Source organism: Gouania willdenowi, chromosome 13 (assembly GCF_900634775.1).
Source record: "Gouania willdenowi chromosome 13, fGouWil2.1, whole genome shotgun sequence".
Lineage (NCBI taxonomy): Eukaryota > Metazoa > Chordata > Actinopteri > Blenniiformes > Gobiesocidae > Gouania > Gouania willdenowi.
In genome coordinates, this window is record NC_041056.1 from 29,620,372 (window position 1) to 29,633,546 (window position 13,175).

Consider the following 13,175-nt stretch of genomic DNA (forward strand, 5'->3'; position numbering starts at 1 on the left):
TTGTGGGAATAAGCAACAGTACCTGGAAAAATACTCACGGAAACACAAAGAGAGCATGCAAACTCCACACAGAAAGGTCCAGAGAAGGCAAAATAATTTGTATCAATATTAGGGTAACATTGTGGCACAATATCAACATATCCAATTTTTTTTTTTTGTCAGGAGATTTCTACATAAGCATTAAAGCTGATATCTGTAGTTTCTGAGAAATCTGTTTATGTATGATTCTTTTGAAATGCGAAAAAATACCTAACTAGTCTTTTACTATGGTCAACTGCCGGTGGTCATTCATATACATTAATGTATATACAGTAAGTCCCCCCTTCGTCCTATAGACCCCTATACAAATGGAAACAATTGCCATTCGGCCCAGCCAATAGGTTTTGACTACCTGGAGCGAGGACTGTCAATCAAAGTGAATGAGCGTGCTGTGCATGGAAACGAGGCCGCGCATCTCAAATAGGTATCACTCTGAAGAGTAGAGCATCATGGAGGAACGCGCCGAAACTCCAAAGTTACCCATTCCACGACTGCCAACGTATAAAGCTTCTACTAAAAGATAAACAAATAAACGATTATTTCAGAGCTGCTTTTCAAAGGTGGAGGGAGTTGCTGCTTTTAAAAGGATTCCGAACGGACCGGGATTTGGTGACATTTCTCATGTACAGGTAATAAACATGTTTTAATTAAAAGTTATGGCACTCAAACAATAAATGTGTAGTTTTTGTTGTTATGTGACTTTGTTATGTTTTGCAATGCGAGTGCACAAATGTAGAGGCGTAGCTTCTGGTCGATTGGCAGGGGAGGGAGTAGAGCTGTTGAGGGCGGGGCTTCGAGACGTTCTCTCAGAAACTCCAGATAGCAGCATTAAGATTAGCTGCATTGTCTTTAAATTGAATTGAAACAATGAGATTAAGAACGCTAGACATACTGGCCAATCCACATACAAGCAAGATATCATCATTGGGAAACAACTTAGTATTTTTTTACAAAAGCCTTTAAGAAAGCTAACCATGACTAAGAAAGTACTAATAATAATGATTAAAAAAATAATAAATGTAGCCATTTCCCTGACATTTCAATTATATTTGGAATTAGTTAGTAAAGCTTTTTCTTCTCACTTAAATACTAAAATGAGCAGGACTTTCATTGTTTCACTTTCACTTAAACTCATTCATCATCGTGTTTATTTAAGCTTTTGCAGTTAGATAACCATGCTGCTTTAAAATGGCAAAAAAGGTTTAATTGTGAGTAATAGGCTGCCATTAAATACGTCATTACATTTTCTTAAACCATTTAATGACTTAATGAGCAATTTTTTGATTTGTTTGGTTTCCTCACTGATGTGCAAGCGCTTGTTTTTGCCAACACATCAGCGGTACTTTTCAAACTTAATTACCAAATTTAATTTCAGACTTGCCATAATTGTTCCCATGCAAAATAGTTGTATTTATTCTGACTGTAAACAAATGAGTTTATTAACCAATAGGATCTGTAGAAGACAATGTCATCACTAATACAAGGAAGATAAATGTTATAGCGCTTGTCGTTCTAGGCATTGTTTGTTCTCCCTTGAACTGCATCGTTTTCTCTGTGTGCTGTAATTTTCTCCCACATGCCAAAAACGTGCAGCATGTTGATTGGCGTTCCAAACTACCTGTAGGCGGGAATGAGTGTGTTTCGTGACAGCCTATGTTTTTAAGCACCCTAATTAACTGACCTCCACCCAGTTACAGGATAGAGAGGTGATACTGGGAAAATAAAACTTGTAATATTCTACATTTGGTTATTGAAAACTCAATTTTCTATTTATCGAAAAAAAAATGGCATTATTTGATTGCCGTTACCAATTTTGGTAATCTCTGATTAATGCTCCTGAGATTAATCTATTTATATGCTTGGTTTCCATACCAGCTTATGTGATGGGCAAAGTATGCCAGAGCTACATTCCCAGTTCCCCACAGGTCACAACTCACAAGCCAGGGCACACAGTGGGAAGAAGACAGTAAATAATGGACTTAAGAACAAAACAAACATTCACAAACACATAAAACTCACTCGTAAGAATAAATAGGAAAGCCCTGTTTGCCTGAGGATGAGATTCAAACAAAAAATATTCTTTGGCATGCAAAAAAATAAAGTTTGCTTACACTTTATTAAAACTGAAACATTGAACAAGAAAATGCATTGACCATACTCAACAAGACTCAACAATAAATTCAGCACTAAATAGACAGATATTGAACGTGTTACACTACATTGTAGATTCATCTTTAAGGCTACCTGTAGTGGACATGTATCCATCCATCCATACACATTTCCTTCATTATTGATTTATTTATTTGTTAGATGTGTCTGAAGCTGTTATTGTGAGCATTCGCTGCGCATTGGAGCAGCCACAGCCGGTAGTCAGCTGCACTGTTTATTGATTGCCTTTAGAGGAGGAATTTCCAGGAGAAAAGTATCTGTTACAGAGTCACCGACAGTGCTAGCTGCAACAGCCCGACAGCCAATGTGTCAACAATGTGTGTTGAGTAGAGACTTCTCTAGGTAGAAAAACAGAAACCAGAAGAAGAGGCTCTCAACACTGGGTGAAAGCGAGCGCTTAAGAGTGCGCAGAAAACTTCTGCCTTTGACGTTTGTTCTTTCACAACATTCAACAATGGACCAGCAAAAAGTTCAATGGTTTTGGTGGTTTTAAAACCCTGTTTTGCGCCGTTGCCTGTTCTTCCCTAGAACCCACAATGCTGTGCGCTCTACGTCATCGCCGATACTTCTTGTTTATAGTCACGTTTACTGCGCTCCTAATCTTTCTAGGCTTCGATTGGAAATGATCCAAGACCGACTAAAACAATCGCTCTAGAATTTGCCTGCTTTATTTGCTGTAATACTAATAATGCATTAGATTTTTATATACCCCTTTATCATAGACATGCTTTACATTGATGGTGGTAAGCTACTATTGTAGCCACAGCTGACTGACAGAAGTGTGGCTGCCATAGTGCGCCATTGGTCCCTCTGACCACCACCAACACTCACTCACACATACCAGGCAATGTGGGTAAAGTGCCTTGCCCAAAGAAACAACGACAATAACTTGGCTGGAGTGGGATTCAAACCCTCAACCCTTCGATTATTGGACGACTCACTTGGACTGCGTGTTCACACACAGGCGGATTATCAGAGCAAAAGAATCCGTCGGTGTGAATGCACCCTTAAAGAGTTTTAAAGAATATAACCAAAACTATAACTAACATAACTAAATGTCAGTATTATACTGTATATGCTCTTTTGAGGGAACATACAAGTAAAAAACAGTAGATAAATCTTTAAAGATTTATCTCAGAAACAATCAAATCAGCAAAACAAATCTATTTATTTTAGAAAGCAATGTTGATTTCTGATTTTAGTTTCACATTACCATAATAATGATGTTGTGAAATATAACAACAGTGCTACCATTTTTGGGAGTCTTAAAGTGTTTTTCATTAAACTACTCAGTGTGCTGCACAAGGACAGTTCAACATGTGGATAAGTAGAAGTAAAGGTCAACGCACCCTCCACCTTAGAAAGGAAGGCAACAGGCCTTCACAATGAATCAAACCTTGTTCACAAAAACAAGGCAACAGAAGATTTCATCTAATGACTGATCATCACATCCATATTCATAAAAACCACAGGCTCACAAGCAGAGCTCACACTCCTTATTCATCTGATATTAATGAGCAACTGGGGATCATGAACCATCTTGGTCTGTCTGCAACCACGAAGAGACAACACAAGGCCACTCTTCTAATCTGTCATTCTGAGCTCTTATTATTAATATTCAGAAAAGAGAAGAACTAAAAAGTGATCTGTGAAGTCTTGTTTAACAGAAAAACTGTTTGGTATCACTTTTGAGTGTCACTGCCGCCTCAACATCACAGCCTTAGTGTCTTCCAAAGCATTGGAAAATCTTTCAAAAACAAACTGGCAAGTTTATTAATTTTTCGTCGCAAAAAGTCGTCCACATGACTTGCATCTGTGTGCGTTAACTTATGCATGGGTCCAAATCTTTTGTATGTAGCCTTTTTGTCCTACCACAGCATATAATACCACCCAGTGTCCATTATGACTAGTTCTAGGGGTGTGCATTGATATGACTGACAACATGATGCACGATTTGCAAGTCACGATACGATATATACCCCAAAACTAAACAATATGACAAATTTCACCTTTACACATACAAATTGATATTAAATACAATTTATTTGATTTGTTTTTTAGAACAAGTAAATAGTAACTAACTGTAATTCATGTACCAATATAAAAAAACAAGTGGCTTGTTTAGTAAACTGTGAAATTCCATTTTCCCAAAAAGTTTAACTTTTGCTTCTACAATAGTCTCATAAGCTCTTAAATTCTTAAGAAAAAGTAACCACATTCATCTATAAGTGTTTTATGAAAAAAAAAAAAGTGCAGTCACAAGCTAAAATACATTGATGAGTAGGGGTGTAGAAAAAAAATTGGCAATATATCGCGATACTACGTTACGCGATTCTCGAATCGATTCTAAATGCATTCATATTGATTTTTTTTTTATTTATAAATAAATAAATATTATCTTCTTTTTTTTTAACCTTTATTTGACCAGGAAAGTCTTCTCCACTGCAGGAGACATTGTAACTGAACAAAGAAGTGCTGAAACCTGGGCATGTTGACTCGACTGTGTTTTTTCAATAAAAACTAAGTTGCACTAAAACATGTTGCACTAAAGTCAAAGTTGGTTTAAAAGCCACAGGCATATTATATGTTGTTTTTTTATTTTAAGTTGTTGGCATATGGCATGTTAAAGCCAATGTTTTGAGTGTAAAATATGCCAATAAAATAAATTTCATACATAATATGCATATGCTAGTACAATTAATTGTTTTTTTTCGTTAAAAAGCATAATATAAAAAAATCGATTTGGATATTTTTTTAATCGATACAATAACCGTGCGGTGAAATATCGCAATATGTCGCTTAATAGATTTTTTTCTTACACCTTTAGGTAGTTCCGAACGTTCTCCAATGTTGTTTTTTTTTAACTTTTTAATTAGTTGAAACTTTTTTATCGAGTGAGATGAATATATACTGTTTCTAATATACAACTTAAAGATGACTAGAAATATCATACAATTAATTTTGGGTCCAAGTAACTGATGTAACAGACGTTGCATCCTTGACTTAACTCTGTACAAAACATGTGATTAATCAAGTCATTTCTACATAAAACAATACTTTATCGTAAACTGAGGTTAAAGGCCAAGATGTATCTGCCTTTATTTGATCCAAGAGTTCAACTCGGCATTGATCACAAAATAGTAGGAATGTCCTGATACAACATTTTCACCTCCGATACGATACCAATATTGCAGCCTTGAGTATTGGTCGATGCAGATATTGATATGAAATGATATCAGCACGAATCATACATACTTTTATTACTAAGGGTGTCCTGATCTGATATTGATATCGGTTCGATATCAGCCAGAAAATGAATATCATATTTTATCGGACTGCATCTAAAATCTCAAAATATGAACGCTCCGATAAGTTTTTGTCCCCGGCCTCAGTTGTTCCCACCATATACTGACAGTAAAAAAAAACTGAAGTGAACTTGAATTGTTGACTAATGTTCTCTGTTTGAGTAACATCACATGATCAAGCCTTTTCTGACATTCCACACTACAAATTTAGTAATAAACGTATGTATGATTCGTGCTGATATTGTATCAATATCGGCCAATACATAAGGCTACAATATGGGTATCGTATCGAAAGTAAAAAAGTTGTATCAGAACATCTCTATCACTTATTTTGTAGTGTGGAATGTTTGAAAAGGCTTTAAACAAGTGATGTTACTCAAACAGAGAACAATAGCCAGCAACAGTAGGGATGAGATAAACTGACCCATTTATTATTAACCAATTGGTTTCATACATTTTAACCTTCAACATAATATCTACAGTGTTCTACAATTGAATAAACATAATACATATTGGATATTTTAGATGCAGTCCGATAAAATCCGATATTTGTTTTCTGGCTGATATCGGGCCAATATCCGATAACAATATCGGATCGGGACTAGGAGTGTGATGATATACCGCACAATTGATTATCCATACGCTCACACTAAGTCTCGTTTTTTTTTTTTGGGTTTAAGATTTATTTTATTATTATTATTATTTTCTGCTTTTTCACTAAAATGTGCAGGAACCTGAAGGAACCAATATATTGTTGACTGGAATATTGCACTATAATGGTGTCACTGGTAACAAAGACACTATTTTTTTGTTTACAGAAAGCACTATTGCAGATAATTATTCATTTACATTGGTATGTTGACACTTATTTACAGAAATGTTGCACTAAAATAGTGTCACTGTTCATAGGACACTTTTTTCAATTTATTGTCTTTCAGAGATATACATTTTTTTTTTCACTTAATCTTTTTTTTTTTTATCGTAGATTGAGTTCTGACAAATATATCGCTAATAGCAGAATTGTCATATGGTGAGATACTCGTTATCGTGAGCTTTGTTTCGCGTATTGTATTGTGAAGTACCCAGAGGTTCCTACCCCTAATCGTGACACCCCTACAAAATAGTATAATCAGATGGTGGCTTTCAATAGGTTGTGTGGTTACACTGCAGGCTTGAGGCCAGTATAGACCTAACTCAGTTGTTGTGAGGCAGGATTGTTTTTGTCAAGGCTGTGTTTGGCTCCCACAGCTTCTCTGATGGATGCTCAGATGACAACAACATACTGCTTGTAGGCAAACAAAGTCTTAACACACCTGACCTATGAGGCCAGTGCGAATTAAAGGTCATCAATCTTGACATCTAAACATAATCTTTTCTCATACACATTACTGAATAGATACAACTCCAGACTTCACAGTGCGGGTGGTGCAACTTGTATAAAATATAAAAAGTAGCACCACGGGGCAGAAAAACCTAGGGAATGACAGTTGTGAAACCAGGAATGTGTCCATGTCGGTGCCAGAAGAAAGTCATGCAGGTTTAACTATGACGTATCATCATTAAAGACAACACAAGGTTAGATTCGTTTTTCATTCAATTAAATGTAATTTTCCATCAGTGTGATCATACTGTCTGCCTGTTGAACCAGGTGCTCATTGGTTTAAGTACTAACATTTTTACATTGCTTAAAAATGTACATGGTCACAGAAGAAAGTTTAAAAGTTTGATTGATATTTAGGTTATTGTGAAAACCAATGATAGCCTCGCAGACAGTCCCAGAGCTTTCCGTCGCTTCCCGGTGTGCTAATTAGCACGTAGCTAAGCTAACTAGTACAGAGGACCGTTGTATTTCTCCTGTTTCATGTCACTACCCTTCTCTCCGTCCTCTACGCTTTGCCACTAATCCACCACAAGGCCCGCACGCATTAGTGTAAAAACAGCCTCTGTAATGAGTCCATGCTGGGGTGACTGTGGTTGGAGGTGATGTGCCGTGTCGTGCGACCCTCTCACACCGAGCAGCGGTGTCACCAAAGCGGACTGGATGTTGCCTCCGGAGCCTAAAAGGCCACATCGTCATCCCACGTACACAGCCGAAAAGGCTCCAAAGACAACAATGACAGCTTTCCATAGAGGACCTCTAGCACCCGGGTGTCATCCGTCCTACCTTTGCTTTGGTGATGATGTGTGTGGCTAGTTTTACAACCGCGAAATTTCCCTTGCCAATGGTCCGCTCGATTTCGTAGTGGCCCACTCGAGCTGGGGGGGGCCTGGTGGCCGAAGGATTGGTGATGCACCCGGGGGCTGTGCTGGGTCGACCGGAGTGGCTGATGCCGGAGGACGGCTGGGCTCGGTTCTGGGAGCCCATGCCTGCGTGGGTCGGTCGGGCAGAGTGCGTAATCCCGGCCGCTGCGGACCCAGCAGCGCCTCCGCTTGACACGGCCGCCATCTTCTCGCCTCTCTGCGGGAACAACAAGCAAGCCTTGCGGCAGCGCGCATCGCGAGCACGCCCCCCGCCCTGCGTCATTTTACGTAGAACGCTCCTCCGCAGCGCCCTCTCTAGGTTGTAACCATGGTAACGATCAGCGTAACATATGACTTCATCAGCTCAAACGTAGTGTGGTTGCCTTGGTGACGAAGAAGTGCGCAGTATCACTCGGGTTCCCATGATTCAGTGTTTCCCTGTAAACTGCTGCGCTATGTATGATAATAACACGGTTTCACTGGCCTGTAATAGTGTCTCCTGTATTATTACCACAAACAGAAAACCAATACAACTGTATTATTTACAATACTGGAAGAGTGAGGGAATGCACATGACTGGAAAAGGGTAGAAAATATGACACCCGTGGTCAAAATAACACTTATTTATCCTTTGAGAAAAGTCTATATTACACATTAATTTAATTTATTGATGGTTTACTGTTATAATTATTATAATTATTTATTTATCCCGGGTGGGAATTGTTTACGTCACAGCAGCTCAAAAAATATTTACAAATAAAAAGAATTAACACTAAACAAAGAAAAAGAAAAACGTACATAATTAAGTAAAGACTGTTAATCAAATAAGGATTAATTACAAGTGCACACATTACAATAGAAAAAAAATAAAAATAATAATAATAATAATAATAATAATAATAATAATAATAATAATAATAATAATAATAATAATAATAATAATAATGGAACAAATGTACTAATATAATACAGTTATATACAACAATCAAAGCCGTAAATAACCCTACTTTATTGATATTTCCTAGATTTTACTTAGAAATTGAAGATAATATATTTTAGCTGTTTATCAAACAGTGTATAATTGATTAATGTAGTATACTTAATTTTGGTACAAATACAGTACATACATTCTCCATTAATATGTTATGACGTTATAAAGTTTGTGGTCCATCTAACACCGCAGTGTTATCATTTGATAAAAGTCTATTACAGCTTAATTTAATTTATTGATAGTTTGCTGTTATAATTTTTATAATTATTGATTTATCGCAGGGGGAATTACTTGCGTTACAGCAGTTCAAGAAATACACATATATATATATATACAACATTTACAAATAGAAAAAATAAACACTAAACAAGAGAAAGAAAAACGTACATAATTAAGTAAAAGACTGTAAATTAAATAAGGATTAAATACCAATGCACACATTACAATAGAAAAAAAAACAAGATTAATAATAATATTGATTCAAATATACAAATGTACAAATATAATACAGATATATACAACAATCAAAGCTGTATATAACCCTACTTTATTGATGTTTTCTAGATTTTACTCAGAAATTAAAAATACATATTTTAGCTTATCAAACAGTGTAATTGATGAATGTAGTATACGTGATTTAGGTACAGATACATACATTCTCCATTAATATGTTATTACAATATAAAGTTTGTGGTCCGTCAAACCCAGTGTTTCTCAAATGGGGGAACATCTACCCCTAGGGCAGGGGTCTGCAACCTTTACTCTCAAAGGAGCCATTTAACCTCATCTCACCCCGAATAAAGTCCTCCTGGAGCCGGAAAAATACCACCTCAATGTATACAATACAGTGTATTAAATTCTATACAGTTAAAGTTATATAGAATAATGTTTGATTTAATTTGATTTGATCAAGTAAATGGCAACTTAAAAACAGTTTAAAATAAAATAAAATGAATTGACATAAAAAAAAACAACAAAAACGTGTTTTGCGTCTTCAAATTCTTACGCATTTCAGTTTACATGAACACAATTTATTTAAATAATATTTTTTATGTTAATGTATTTAATGTATTAATGCATGATCATGTGGTTAACACATGCTAATTGCTAATTTCTTGCCTCACATAAAGCATGCATATTTAACCGGCACATAGGTAGTTAAAAGAATCTGTTCCCACACAATTAAAATCTCTGTTTTCTTCCAGAATAGTGTTTTGGTTGGTTTAGTTTATCTTACCAGGGATTTAAAACTTAAGGTTAACCACAGGTGCAGGAAAGTTGATGGTCTGTAGATGTTGCAGGAGATGAAGTAGGAAGGTGCACAACATGATTTATTTTTAAGTTAACAAATTGTTATATCATGATTTTATTTGTCATTAATCATTAATAGCCTCTGTAAGAAAATAACTCTTTATTTCAGTATTTTTTTAAAGCTATATGGAGCCATGGCAAAGGACTCAAAGAGCCACATGAGGCTCCAGAGCCGCAGGTTGCAGACCCCTGCCCTAGGGCTACGTAAGAAAAATTAACATCAAACGTACACTATATATTAAAATAATCCATTCACTAATATGATCCTAATAATTATTATTATAATTATGTAAGTAATCAATAATCAATCATTGTAATACCTTTCTTTGAATCATTCATCTGGTTGTTCTCAGGATATTTTGGAATGAAAACATTAGGGACAATTGGTTCAGTCGTGTATTTATTTGATGAGTAAAGCATGTGTTTGAGTGATTAGTAAAAGTGATACTCCTCATTCCATAACTCATAGGAAGCATTGCTCCTGTATATTTTTTTTTTCTATTGCACTTTTCTCAGTTTGACCTATGTAGGGATTAGCTGTCAGTTGTAGATAGTAGCTGACATTTGCAAAGCCTAAAATAGCCAGCTTTCCTCTTCAAATATTTGAAGCTTTTCTCTTTCTAGCTTCTTCTTCTTCTTGTGAAGAAAATCTTATAATGCACAAACAATGACCACATTTTGCACAAAGGTCCAATGCCATGGCAGATTGCCTCAGCAGCAAAAACAGACTAACAAAGGTAGCACCACAGCGATAACCCTCTAAAGTTCAACATTATGAAAATTCACAACAAATGAACCATATGTGAGTGCTACAGATTTAAAATTACGAAGTCAGTTTTTAAATAAAAAAAAAAACAAAAACTATCCACACAGATTTTTGATATATTAAAAATTGAGCCTACAGTGCATCAAAATGTTTGACTGTAAAGAGTTTTGTAAACATACACTTAGAAATTCTTGCTTAATACATTTTCAGTGTCAATTAATTGTTTGGCAATGATTGGATTTTTATCTGAAAACTTTTGTTTTGTACACAGCATTTTGAATTCTACTCTCATGTGAACAATTGGAGTCGATACAAAAACGGCATTTTGATTTGTAATTTTCACTTATGGAACAATTTTTTTTGTCGTGACTGAATTTTTGACAGCCATTCGAAATAGGCCTTTAAACGCTAACAGCTGCTGTCTTGCACACAACTTAGTTAATAAGTGAAGCTACATGTGACAGAAGAGAGAGAGAGAGAGAGAGAGAGAGAGAGAGAGAGAGAGAGAGAGAGAGAGAGAGAGAGAGAGAGAGAAGGAAATGAACAAATTATATTTTTGAAAATTTTAAATTATTATTATCTATTTTTTTATTAAAACAACACAATCTTAAACAACTGTATTTCTATACTTTCACTTTGTGAAATATAAATCTAGTTTAACTGCAATTCAGGAAATAAATAAATAAATATCTGAGCTCAAACATGATCAAAAACTAATTCTCAGAATTTTTTTTTTTTTTTTATATCAAAATGGAGTAACGATCCAAAAAAAGGTTGGGAACCACTGTACTAAATATGGTTTCTTTCCACTTATTTACAAAATGAGATTCTTTAAAATGTGCGTTATCACTTGTTCATTCCATCATTATGCTCTATAGTTGTTTTTAAATAGTTTTCTAAGCAAAATGTTGTAGTCAGACTAAGGGGGTACTTGGATTCAGAAATAAGAGAAAGGGGTACTGGAGCCAAAGAACTGCTGAAATAGATGATGTTCCATCATGAAATAGTTGTGGAATAATTATAAGTAAATTCCCATAATAAGCTACAATGTGTTTTCAACATTTGTACCACAGAGTGGTCTCTCACTAGTTTAGGGCGGCAGTGGCTCAGTTCGTAGGGACATTTGTTGGGAACCAGAGGGTCGCCGGCACCTCTCGACCACTGCCGAGGAGCCGTTGAGCAAGGTACCGAACCCCAACACTGCTCTAGCCAGAAAAAGTGCTATATAAAATTGATGTATAATAATAGTAATAATCGACAATCCGTATAATGTGACGAAGCAATAAAACAATGAGTATGTATGTGAACTGTCTCATAAAAATGAAGATTTTGTCAAATACATTAACCGCTTGGCCACTGCATTAGCTGTCAGCTCTCGATCCTCATCTCCACATAGCGTTAACCTAAATATAAACAAGGAGAATCACTCTCCATGACTATTTTTGTTCATAAATGACTCTAACATCACTTTTCTAACAATCTGTTGAGGCAAATTTCAGCATCCTGCCTTTACAGTGAATAAAAATGACTGTTTCGGTCATAACACTGTCTGCTGCGCTAAAAAGACACAGCGCTCTGTGTCCAAATCCTCGCTTCTGATTGGTCAATCACACACACAGGGGAGCGGGAAGGGGAGGGGCCATTTCTACAAGCATGAATCAGTTTTGCTACAGACGTCTCGCAAAAATGTGTTGCAAAACTCAAGCAGCGCAGATTCACACGAGAAAAGTAGTTTTGCATCTGTAGCGGCAGATTGGGAGAAGTTGTAACGGATGAGTTGTGGTTGTAAACGATCATTTACGCAAGTAAATAAAAAAACAGGTGAATAAATGTTGGATTACAAGTTTGCAGCTGTAATTTTATGTGTAAATATCAGTCTATAAATGTTTTCTCATCATTTGTGACATTAAATTTATTTCACGTGTATGGATTTTTCATACACAAGCTCACATCACATTCTTCAAGCTCTAACATCACCATTCTACACGCTCTCACATTTTGCAACATATCTACCTTCATGCTAAAACCCTAACCCTATCCTAGGAAATACCCTACAATGTTTATCCCCCCCTTTCGTATATGTATTTTTAAAGTTGGAATTTGCCGTGTTAAACTTGTTAAAATGAAAAATATATATATGACAAAAGTGGGATTCGAACCCCAGACAGCGGCGCTTAGACCACTTGGCCTGACGTGGTGAAATCACAGGCACATTACGCTTATATAGAAATGATCCAGAAAACGTAGCCATAGTCCCCGAGGTTATAGAAACTGTTTTTGTAAAAAATAAGAATTAAAAAAACAGTCATCCGTCTCCTGAGTGACGTCATGACGTCGTACGTGCAGTGTTTAC

The 13,175-nt window shown here is 36.0% G+C and overlaps 1 protein-coding gene across 3 annotated transcripts in view; it reads right to left on the minus strand.

The window, feature by feature from the left end:
• Positions 1-8,025, minus strand: part of sik3 (SIK family kinase 3) — a 57,802-nt gene extending 49,777 nt beyond the window's left edge. For all 3 annotated transcript variants that reach the window (XM_028465449.1, XM_028465447.1, XM_028465448.1), the window contains exon 1: positions 7,678-8,025. In XM_028465449.1, coding sequence (XP_028321250.1) covers positions 7,678-7,959 — 282 coding nt within the window. In that variant the 5' untranslated portion in view covers positions 7,960-8,025. The remainder of the gene's footprint in view (positions 1-7,677) is intronic.
• Positions 8,026-13,175: the final 5,150 nt, after the last annotated feature.